The sequence below is a fragment of the Diabrotica virgifera genome, chromosome 3, assembly GCF_917563875.1.
Source record: "Diabrotica virgifera virgifera chromosome 3, PGI_DIABVI_V3a".
Taxonomy (NCBI): domain Eukaryota; kingdom Metazoa; phylum Arthropoda; class Insecta; order Coleoptera; family Chrysomelidae; genus Diabrotica; species Diabrotica virgifera.
The window spans coordinates 131,094,462-131,107,429 of NC_065445.1; the positions used below are offsets into that span (position 1 = coordinate 131,094,462).

At 34.0% G+C, this 12,968-nt stretch overlaps 1 protein-coding gene across 7 annotated transcripts in view; it reads left to right on the top strand.

Annotated features, from left to right (window-relative positions):
* The window catches only part of LOC114330581 (protein TANC2), a 632,990-nt gene that overhangs the window by 552,281 nt on the left and 67,741 nt on the right, over positions 1–12,968 (top strand). For all 7 annotated transcript variants that reach the window (XM_050645525.1, XM_028279976.2, XM_050645528.1 and 4 more), the window contains 2 exons: positions 6,766–6,960; positions 12,228–12,367. In XM_050645525.1, the coding sequence (XP_050501482.1) occupies positions 6,766–6,960; positions 12,228–12,367 (335 nt within the window). The remainder of the gene's footprint in view (positions 1–6,765; positions 6,961–12,227; positions 12,368–12,968) is intronic.

Genomic DNA, 12,968 nt, shown 5'->3' on the forward strand with positions numbered 1-12,968 from the left:
TGTAAGTTAAAAACTCATAGGATGTACAGCGCCGCTTCAGCTCTAAATGTTTATAACGAAATTTGCCCCCTTATTTTCAAACCCAAAAATTAGAAGTTTAAAAATGTTTTACGCATTTATTTACATCAGAATATGACAATATAACTCTTTAGAAGGAGATTGGATGTTTCATTAACTCTCTACGATTTTTTTTTCAAAAAGTTATAGCCTTCGACATTTGACCTCTTGGGATAAACAATTTATAATATCTAAGCAACAAATTCGTTAATCCGGCCTTACAATTTTTTTTATGTTTGGAATTAAAAGACCCTCATTTTAAAGCTTTAAAAACTAAAAAAAATTATTTGTACAATAAATAACGCAATTGTAAAAAACGGCAGTTTTGGACCTTTCGCAGGCTGTGTTGCAATAACCAATAAACGAAATTAAACTTACCATAGCTCAAATTGTAGGTTTTTTAATTTACTACAATTTTCTATTAAAAAGTTTTTCCCTTGAATCAATATCCTAAGCTGCAAAATTAAAAATCTTTAAAAATTGCAAATTTAACAAATGAAAATCGCAATAACAAAAAAAGCTCACAATATTTTTGGTCACATTTTAGAAGAAGTTATTCCTGGCATCGTTCTTTACAACACCTGATAGGTTTCAAAAATTCCTGAATTATATCCTGAAATCGACCTATTTTTCACCCACAGCCTGGAGTATAATTAATTAATAAGATTGATTTGTTAAAAGTGATAGATTGACATAAAGGACGATCTGAAAACTGTGAGAAATGGAGTAAAACTGCTCAAGAAATCAGAATGGAAGATCTTAGCCAGACAGGCAAAGACCTATCCAGGGTTATTATGCAAAAAAACAGGAATTAATTAATATGGACAATAGCTACATACTTTTTAAACAATTCGCGTAGATAAATTTCCTCTACTAGATGTTTTGTTTTTACCTAAATCACGTTTTTCTTTAATTTTTAATACCGTATTTGATTATTTCATTTCTTTATAATAGCCCATTACCTGTTCTTATGAGCATAGGATCTTCTCATTTGTTTCCATTTAACCCTGTCTTCCATTTCGTCTTTTTCACATTGGACCTCCTTAACTTTATATCGCGAGTCCATCTCTATCTCATTTGTGTTTAACCTCACTAAGTAATACTAAAAAATGACCAATAACATGTATGTATACACCGTTCTTAGGCGTCAACGCCCTTCGGTAGGGATCTATGGAGGAGTATCACCAAGCCGCAAGTCCTTATCCCTTGCCGTACCGCTCCTCCATAGGCCGATCCGACGCCAGTTTATCCAGACCAAGCCGTAGACTCTATTGAGTTTTATATTACGGCGTTGGCCTTTTATAAATTTCATGACCTAGCTGAGGCTCGAACCAGCGACCGCAAATCCCAAATCCACTAAACTTGTCGATAGACTGAGCCCCAGCCAACTGGACCGTCATGACCGACGCTCAAAACGAATAATGACTGCTCAAAATAAAGAAAAATTTGCAGGACACATCTTTAACCTCTGTGAGGAGATAGCACTTAAAGAAGATGCGGCAATTTTCTAAAGACTTTTTGACCGTCCATGGTCATGTACCATCGAATTTTTATAGTTTACTATTTTTATTGGTAATAAAGCCACCATTTTACTTTCAAAGAATTTAAAAGAAGTTTATTAATTTATTTTGACGTTCCGGTTTCCGAAGTGGAAATTAAAACGTCAAAATAAATTTATATTAAGTCGCATTCTTCCACTTTTGTGCTATTTTCCCTTAAAAAACATTAATTGAAAAGTATGTTAAAATATTTTTTGATTCGTTTTCCTTACTCTTTTATTATTTCAGCTGGGATATTATCCTTTATAGAAGCTTCATATATTTTCTTTTTTATATTTCTAATTACTTTTCTTCTTTGTTCTTCAGTTATTATTAGGGATAGTATTTACAAATTAGCATTCGTTATTTCCTTTTTCAGGTTTTATTTTCTCGTATAGAGTAGGGTATTTTTTGGACTATAGATATCAATATAATCATGATTACATATTTTTTGCTTTTGTATGCTTTTTTAATTACACAGAGCGGTCAACTTGTTGAAATTTGGTTATAACTTTGTAAATACCCTGTATAACACAGAACAACTTGGTATTCTTGTAACGAGGGAGTGATGCGGATTTTAATTGTCACATAAAATACGAGGTGTTTCATTAAAAAAACATATCTTTGATATGTTATGCGGTAAAGTGTTATCGAAGACCCTGTATATTTGTAACTAATTTTAAAATGTGAAGCTTACAGCTATCTTGATTTCTTACAAACCTTCTCACGTCACGGGAAATACTTCAGCGACGACGGCATTGAGTGGAATTTGTAGCTGAAGTTGTGTAGTTTCGAAAAAAGTACAATTGAAAAGAAGCAGTTTTAAACGATTTAGATTGTTTGTAATAGTCTAAAATCCGAATAGGAGATCGAAATGTACCCATCTGCTTGCCGGATGAACCATTTTTTTTTATTAAATTTCATACATACGCAAACACGACCAGCATGGGTTGTCTATAAAAATCCTGTCATAGCTATCGTTAAGGGGGGACGAAGGGGTTGAAATCAATATTCCAAACACATTTTTTTAAAGTATGGTAGAATTATTTTATATTTAAATTAAATAGGCATATTCAGTACAATTTATAGATTACTTAAAGAAAAATTCTGAAAAATAAGGTGGCAAATTTTTAAAAGACACCTCAAAATATAATAATGAATTTTGCAGCGGACATCAGAACTGATCATTAGATCATGGTAAACAAGAAATTCAAAAAGATTTTATTAGCTTAGTTTCTCGAGGTAACACTGTCGAGTTTTTTTAGTTTTGTCTAATTTTGACTTTTTAATATCACTCAAAAGTCTAAACAAAGAATTTTTTTGCAAAATAGGGAGAAAATCAACATATTTATTATTGTTAAACAAATAATAAGCATAAAACAAAAAATATCTCGACAGCGTTACCTCAAGGAATGTCTAAAGAAAATATATACAAAATTCCAGGTGAGTTGGTCAAGTAGTTTTTGAGCTACAATGTCTACTGCCTGAAAAAAACAGTTTTGAGAAAAACGCGTTTAAAGTATTGTCAACTTTTATTTTCATTTTCTTTTTGTCTGTCAAATTAATGGTAAAATGATGTACACCGGAATATGTTTTTAAATCGGGGAGTAATTTACAAAAGAAAATAAGAACAGCTATTGACCGTTTCTCACTACGCTCAAGCGCGCTGGCACGAACTTGCTGTAAAGCGAGTCGAAGGTAGGGAGGTAGTGTTGAATAGCCCTATCTTCGACTCGATTTGCAGCAGGTTCGCGCCAGCACCGCCGCGATTCAAAAAGATATTCCGGTGTGCATCATTTTATGATTTGAAAGACAAAAAAGAAATTGGAAATAAAAGTTGACAATACTTTAAACGCGTTTTCCTCAAAACTGATTTTTTCAAAGGCTGTAGACATTGTAACTGAAAATCTACTTGACCGACCCACCTGGAATTTTGTATATATTTTCTTTAGACATTCCTTGAGGTAACGCTGTCGAGATGTTTTTTGTTGTATGATTATTTTTTGTTTAAAAATAATAAATATGTTAATTTTCACCCTTATTTGCAAAAAAATCGTTGTTTTGACTTCTGACTGATATCAAAAAGTCAAAATTAGATAAAACTAAAAAAACTCGATAGCATTACCTCTAGAAACTCATAAGGTAATAAAATCTTTTTGAATTTTTTGTTTACCATGATCCAATGATGCGTTCTGATGTCCACCGCAAAATTCATTATATTTTGAGGTGTCTTTTAAAAATTTGCCACCGTTGGCTTATTTTTTAGTATTTTTTCTTGAATTTTTTCTTGAGTAATCTATGAATTGTACTGAATATGTCTATTTAATTTAAAAATAAAATAATTCTACCATACTTTCAAAAAGAAATGTGCTTGAAATATTGATTGCAACCCCTACGCCCCCCTTAAGGATAGCTGTGACACGATTTTGATAGGCAACCCATGCTGGTAGTGTTTGTCTATGTATGGAATTTAATAAAAAAAATGTTTTATCCGGCAAGCAGATGGGTACATTTTGACCTATTCGGTTCCCGTACTATAATGCGAAAGTTTAAATTCATCGTTTTTAGGCATGCTTCAAATGCCTCATATTTGTTGCTAAAGCTCAAAATCAACATTTCATATTATAGGTTTTGACGAATAGGCTCTGCCAATCAAAATTACATAGCAACAGATCAGTGGAAGTTCTAAATTTATTGGTCATATGAGAATCGTAAAAAATGGCAAAAATCGCGCAATGATTATTTATTTAACAGCTTCATTGAAACTAACTTTATTTGCAGAAAAATTAAAAAATTGCAACGTTTCTTATTATTATAAAAGCTGCTCTCTTCACCTTTAAAACGCATTTTGATTTTTGTCGATAGGACCCTCTTATCAAAAGATGAGATGATACAAATTTTGTTTAAAAAATTGACATGGCACTGTGACATTCAAAATCACGGGTCGCTTCAAGCGTTATTTCTGAGAGAATTCTTACTATATAGATGTTTTTTGTTTTACCCCCCTACGAGGGGAGTTTTAGGGGGAAGCCTGGGGGTAGGACTAATAAACATTTTTGCATCATTTTTGAGGTCCAAAAGTTGACATTCTCAGCAAAATTCAGCTTCTTGGTATGATTTTTAGAGGTTCAGTGGAATTTTCGTCTCTGAAAACGAGTAATTTTAACCTCGTTTAGTGTGAATCTATACAGGGTGTTAGTAAATAAGTGTGAAAAACTTTAAGGGCTAGTTTCTACATGAAAAAATAATGACGGTTTGCTCTATAAACATATATCCGCAAATACTTCGTTTCCGAGATACGGGATGTTGAAATTATTATTTCAAACTGCCAATTTATTTATTGCTCTAACACCAGTTAAGGTATGAAAATAAAATTTGATGAGTTTTAGGAAGTAGTTATTGCGCATTTTTTGACATACAATTAAAAAAGTTTTATTCATCATTGGCGCGCATACGGGTAATAGTCTGGTTTTTTTAAAGAAAAAAAGAGAACGCCACTGAGATATGTCAAAACAAAAATCATTTTTGAATTCCTCATTCAATTTATGACAAAAAAATCTTTCATACCTTTTTTTCATATGAGATGCCATTTTTATAAAAAAAAATAAAACATCTTAACGCTTACAAAGTATTCGAGGTAGTAGTTTCCATATAGAAACTTAGTTCAAATACTTTGTAAACGTTAAGATGTCTTATTTTTTTGCATAAAAACGGCACCGCGTATGAAAAAAGGCAGGAAAGATTTTTGTCGTAAATTGAACGACCAATTCCAAAATGATTTTTAATTTGACATATCTCAGTGGCGTACTATTTTTTTTTAAGTCAGACCATTACCCGTACGCGCGCCAATGATGAATATAAAATTTTTCTGTCACCTCTAAAGGAGTTCACTTTTAATTTTGTTGTAGCTCTGCACCTAGTTAAAATCTTATTAGTAATATTTTCTATTATTGTTCTAGTTTATAGGTCTGGATCCCGCGTATGAAAAAAAAGTTGATTAATAGCAAGCTGAAAATTTGTTAATAGCTTAACGGTGTCTAGTCGGACAAACTTTGATGTATGGGAACACTGGAACAGGAGAAGTTTTAATTGTGGAATAGTTTAAAAATTTGGAACGTCAGACCACGAAAACGTCCCATGTATTTTGTCGGACAGAACTTCCAATTGATTTGTTACCCTTTCATTAAACTCTCATGCAAAAATCAGACTGCTATTTGTCACCTGACATAATTCCATATTGACATGTTCTACTTGTTCCACTCATTAAAATGCCTAGTCGGTGATAAATAGCAGTCTGATTTTTGCAGGACAGTTTAATGAAAGGGTAACAAATTAATTGGAAGTTCTGTCCGACAAAATACATGGGACGTTTTCGTAGTCTGACGTTCCAAATTTTTAATCTGTTCAATAATTAAAACGTCTCCTGTTCCAGTGTTCCTATACATCAAAGTTTGTCGGACTAGACACCCTTAAGCTATTAAAAAATTTTCAGCTTGCTATTAATCAACTTTTTTTTCATACGCGGGATCCAGACCTATTAGTATTATTATACTGGATAGTTCTTCATAATGTATTAAAAATGAAAAATACGCGTCAAGATGTTTTATTTTTCTGCATAAAAACGGTGCACCATATGAAAAAAAGGAAAGAAAGGTTTTTTTCTCATAAATTAGACGTGGAATTTAAAAATAATTTTTAATTCGAAATGTCTGAGTGGCGTACTATTTTTTTCTTTAAAATAATTCAGACCATTACCCGTAGGCGCGCCAATGATAATACAAAATTCTTAATTGTATGTCAAATAATGCACAATAACTAAGTACCTCTTAAAACACACCAAATTTCATTTTCAGAGCTCAACCGGTCTTAGAGCAATAAATAAATTGGCAATTTGAAATAAAAATTACAACACCCCGTATCTCGGAAACGAAGCATTTGCGGATATACGTTTATAAAGCAAACTGTCATTATTTTGTCATATAGAATTAGCCCTTAAAGTTTTTCATACTTATTTACTAACACCCTGTATAATCTGCAAATAAATACAAATAAGTATCAAAAGAATATTATTTTTTCTTTTGATAATGTATTGTAGGTAGAAAATATATATTTGAAAAACTAACCTATCTCTTAAAATTCTTTATATTTATATGTAAACTCATTGTTTCAGATTTGGCAGCCATCAGACGGCTCCTAGATGCTGAACATTCCTCGTCTGGCACATGCCCAAGTTGCGAGATGCCTTTTGACAAAGGCAAAAAAAGAAGACTCATAGACAATTGCGGACACGAGAGATGCTATTCTTGTATGTTCACCAACGAGTCTTGCCCTCTCTGTGTAGGAAACGGAATCACGACAGAAATAGGTAAAGTTTTAAATATACAAAAATATTTACCAATAGGGAACTCGCATAAAATTTTAAATTCGAAAAAAAATGCTATAAATCACAACAGAATATAATTTAAAACATATATAAAAGAAAAAAAGTTTTTTTGTCTTTCGTTTGGCCCCTCCTTCTCCTCCTCAGTCGTTTACTCATTGCTAAGTGTCGTGATTCCCTATAATACGAGCAACTATCTCTTTCCATCGGCTTCTGTCCTGAGCTTCCCTCATGGATTCAGAGAATGTTTTTCCACTGTCTTTCTGTACTTGATCCGTCCATCGAGTAGGTGAGTGACCTCTACGTCTGCACCCTTCAACGTTTTCCGAAATTATAAGTCTCTCAAGATTATCATCACTTCTTCTTGCAATATGGCCGAAAAATTTTAAGACGGTGGAGAGGCAAATAGAGGAAAGTCGAGTCTGAATATTAAGCTCTTGAAGGATTGAGTGATTTGTTCTGTGTTCCGTCCATGAGATCCGAAGCATTCTTCTCCACACCACATTTCAAAGGCGTCAATCCTTTTTCTGTCGTCCGATTTCATTGTCCACGTTTCGGATCCGTAATTAAATATGGGAAAAATTAAGGCACGTACTAATCTTATTTTGGTGTTCTTCGACAAGGAGCGATCTTTCCAGATTTTCGATAATCGACTCATAGCGTTTTTGGCCATGCCTATTCTCCTACGTATTTCTGTTTCACAAGATCCTGTATTACTGATGTAGGATCCTAGATAATTGAACTCGTTAACCACCTCAAACTGGTCTAAGGCTCCTGTTGTCTGAAGTGAATTTGAATAATCTATTATCATAATTTTTGTTTTTTGTTTATTGATCTTGAGACCACATCTATTGCTGATCGGCAGATCAACTATTACATGCCGCTCAAGATCGAGAACGACATCGGCAAATTGTCATGGAAGCTATCCACGCCTAAAATTTGGGAACGGTACTTAAAGAAGAAGAAGTAAGACAATTTCGTACTAATATTTAAGTGTTTTTGTAAGACAATGTCTAACTAATATTTGAGTGTTTTTGTTAAGACAATTTCTAACTAATATTCTTCTTCTTCTTCTTCTTTTATATAGGCAGTACTCCAGTACTGCCTGTTTTTCTTCAACGGTGCCTTTTATTCTGCCCCTAAGTTGCCGTTCCATCTTTTCCTTAGGCGCCCTATACTTCTTTTGCCTGTTACTTGTCCCTGGATATTCTTACTATCCTTGATTCAGACATTCTGCTTATGTGTTGATTCCACTCTTTTTTTTTTCTGTTCTTTACTCAGGTATTTATATTGTCGACCCCACATACGCATCTGATTTTCTCATTTCTTACCCTGTCCTATAGTCCTTTTCAGGAATCATTCATTGCGTTGGTCTCGAGGTACTGGTCTTGTTTCGGCCGTGTAAGTCATAACTGGCCCAGTGATTTATATGTATATTCGGGCCTTTGTTTCCACTCGTAGGTGTTTGTTTTTCCAAATTGTGTCGTTTAGACATCTGGTCGTTCTACTGGATTCATTTCTTTTGCGTTAATGTTGAACTCGTGCATTGATCTTTGTAGGTCGTCTTCGCATTCTGCTACTATCACGGTGTCAGCGTAACAGAGTATTTTTACTCTCTATCGACCATTTTCTACCCTCTTTTTTTCTTCACTTGTTTTATTATTGCATCCAATATTATGTTAAACAGTAACTAATATTTGAATGTTTTTATTACTTAAGAAATTTTTTTTAAATGACCGAAGAGGCTTTTTCAAATGCCAGTCTGATAATTTACCCATTGTAAATATGTTTATGGTGGCCACATATTTTCCACATACTTTATTGCAAAACTTATTTAACTGTTTTTTAATAATGGGAAGGCAACATATTATTTGATAATGGTTTCCTAATAAATCAATTGCCCATTATCAATTTGACGTTATCATTTTCGCACAACGTTGCCATATTCTGCAGATTTTTGTCATTGAATTATTGTGTCTTGATTACCTACAGATAACATTGACACAGGTACAATAGATATTATACAAAAGATTGCATAACAATAGAAGTGCAATATGGAGTTAGAAGTATATCAATATTTGGGGACTGAATACAGCGCTGTTCATTTGGTATTTTGTACAATTTAAACGATGACAGTGACAATATTCTAGCCTTCGTTACTCTTCGAAGAAAGCCCCCTTGGCATTTATCTGTAAAAGAAAAACAAAATTGTATTTACTAATACCAAAACGCGGTAGCAATGTTAGTGTAATACAAGAAGCAATCCTCAAGATGTAATCGAGATATATGTGATAATGTGTATGCTACAGTATCCTCTATTTCTTTCCTTGTAGATTTTCTTGCACTACTTTTACAACAGAGGGCTAGCACTGTCGTACAGAAGAATGACAACACATGAGAGCTTCCCTGGGAGTTTTCATCTTATTGCTTGATGGATAAAATTTCATTATACATATCTATACTTTGATCACACCATTTTCTGAAATTGGTTTGATTGAATTTCGATGATTTTCTCTAATCATGGTCGATTTCGACATGTTGATGCAGTACTCAATGCACCTGATCCGGCATATCATTCGGCATTAGTCTCCTCTCTTCCACTCGTAAATTTTCAAATCCCTCCTTGACAGTTGGTTACGCAAATCATGCGGTATCATCATTGACATATTAAGCGTAGACTCGGCATACTCACCAAAAAACCGTAACGCGGAAATAGCATGGAAACAGCCAATCGGTGGTCTATCTATCTCTTTTAACCAAGCGATCCCGCGCATGTGACTGACATAGATGGCTAGACCACTCAATCCTATATTGGCGTTACACCTCGATGCACAGAGCGGCCTATACCTGGCCTAATCTACGTGTTGTTATATCTGTGGGTATCATACCTTCAGATTGTTAACAACAAACGCCATTTTTTAAATCACATTACTTAAAATTTCAGTAAAATTCAAATGATAGGAACTGATCAGTGGGACGTTTACAAACTTGACTGACATCTTGACGTCATTTGAGTAATAATAATTGTTGCCAAGGCTAAGCTGGCCAAAGATCGGTTTCTATTACACAAACGTATAATTTCCGTTAAGTCAGATTTGGAGTGCGTGCTGTAAAGTCCAAAAGCACAATCTAGCTTGAATCGAATTAGGGATCTGCATATATAACGTACAGATTTAACTAAAGCGCTGGTTTCATCGAAAGCGGTGTAACGGCATAATCGCTGGCCTCATACGCCAGAGTACGTGGGTTCGATTCCTGCCAAAGACAAACCATTTTCATTTCCAATAATGACACGAGCCGTCTCACCGTGCCTCGGAGAGTACGTTAAGCCGTCGGTCCCCCTGGGCTAGTGTACATCGACACTAGTTACTTGAAACAGGGTTAAAGATGTAATTGGCGCTGGAACTATCCGAAAGGATCTCCCCGGCAAAAATGCCATACGATATTATTATTATTATCGAAAGCGGTGCCAACAAACTGCGACCATAACACTGCGATGAATGACGTCATAAAAACTGTACCATGCAAAATAATAGCGGTGTTTTCCAAGGATGCGTTGGAAGCCACCGCTTGCTGAGTTTGCACATTCCATTGCCGCAGTGAAGAACCTTGAATTTTTCACCGTAATCTGACGTAATTCATCGCAGTGTTACGGTCGCAGTTTGTCGGTGCCGCTTTCGAGGAAACCAGCGCTTAAAACCCTCAAGGTCACTTGCACCGCATCCACGAACGTCTGTCGTGTCTTATTCTCACGATTGCAGATAAATGGGTTTTACTGTACTTAGCAACATTCGTTTGCTCCCCATTGATAATGTGCCAATTTTTTTATGACATTACTAGTGCAATTACCTTATAAGGTTTTGATATGTAGCTTCCAGTTCAATTAAATAGCAGTCCTAAGATTATTTGATGTTTTACTAGAGGCAAGTGAACTGTTTACAGTTTAGGAGTTTAGGTATACTTCAGGGTGTTGATAAGTACTGGCGTTTAGTTTATACCTTCAACGTTCATTTGACAAATTTGAACTACAGATTTGAGTTTTCTGGTCAGCTTACTCAGAATCTTTGCTTTGTGTGGTATCATCTCTCGAATATCTACCGAGGATTTATTGTATTTCATACGAAGCAAGTTTTCAATCCTAATAGCAAATAATTAATATTGAAAAATATCAAAAATCACTAAAAGATTTTTAAATTGAAAACTTACTGGTACATCCCCATGTATACGCCTCCAAGACTTCTACAATTTGCAAGTCATATGGATGCTGCAGTAAAGACGATAGGGAAGGAATTCTAAACCTTGCAATTCAAATCCCCCGTCTGCAGCCGGCTAGAAACTGAAAGATGCACCATAGTTACTCTACTGAGTAATACGAAAATAAAATAATAAAAATGTGTACCATTTTTATTCGGCTGCAATACGAAGGAAAAACAATCTTACTTTTTAATTAGAATAAGGAGTGCAGCCAGTCCCTTTAACTGCAGTTTTCTGCTCTTATTGGAGCGTCATCAGAAGGAACGTAGGCACTGTTCTCCTTCACATGGTACACATTTTTATTATTTTATTGTATTTCAATCTAGAAAGAGCTCACATGTCAAAAAGGTGGACTCGGCTGCACAGCACTTAAGGATAGTGTTACTGAAGTAATTGCAACCACTCCCATACAATTTCATCTACATATATAGGAGTTTTCGGAAGTTCTTACAAAACTGCCTATGGTGTGCTTCTAGTTTGGGAATAGGAAATATTGTGTTTGAGTTTAGTCGCAATTAAACCAGTTTGTTTTACACACAACAAGTATGATATTTGTCAATAGATATAACATTCTAAAGCTATTATTTTTAAATGGAATAACTAATCGTGACGGAAGTTCGATATTTTGTTGGGAGGTACAAAATATACGTCTGTGGAACGACAATATATGATATACAATCGTCGCCTGAAAATGACAACGCGTTAGGATAGCATTGGTTAGAATAATATTACAAAGACTTTTTTATATATGTATGCCTTAAATGAAAAATATTGTTGTACTATTTTAATAATATTTGTCGTTGACATTACATATCTCTAAAACTCCACTATTAGCAATTCGCCCAATCCATTATACTTTAATGATAGACAAATGTTTTAATAATTAATTAATCGTAATACCAATGATAATTCCCCTACTTTAATAATTAGCTACAATTTATATTAATGGTATAAAATCGATTGAAATTATACTAATAAATTTTATCATTTTTTTTTAGATGGAACCCTTAAACCAAATTTAGGCTGTAGCAAATTAAGAGGATCAGAAATTAGCCTCCGTGGAGAAATGCCACAAGCGCAGCAAGTGCAACCTAGAACCAAAGTCAAAACTAACGGCTACTTTAACTTACTCTCACAAGTAAGTATTTTAAATATACATGGTCATAAAATATTGTCATTTATAAGACGGCTGCCGATTTGGGGCTTATGTCACCTACAGAGATTCTTACTTTTGGTTTCCGGAAGGTAAAATTTAAATTAAAACTGTTCCTCAGGTTTAACAGTTTCCCTTTTTCTCAACAAAGTCCACCCCCCTCCCCCCCAAACTTTTATGTACGTTCCAATTAAATTATTATTGTGGTACCATTAGTTAAACACAATGTTTTTAAAACTTTTTTGCCTCGTAGTACTTTTTTGATAAGCCAGTTTTTATCGAGATATTTTGAATATTTGTCAAGTCTACCACATATTTTTATATGGCTAAGTACGATTAGAGAGACCTGGTAATAATATGAAAATTTATTTTAATTTACATTTTTAGGTATATTTTGAAACACATTTCAAAAGACATCTCAATAAAAGGTGGCTTATCGAAAAAATACTAAGAGGAAAAAATTTTAAACACACTGTGTTTAACTAATGGTACCACAATAATAGTTTAATTGGAACGCACACAAGCATTTGGGGAGTTTAAAGGAACAAAACACCCATAAAAAACAAAAAGTTTTAAAAATATCGCG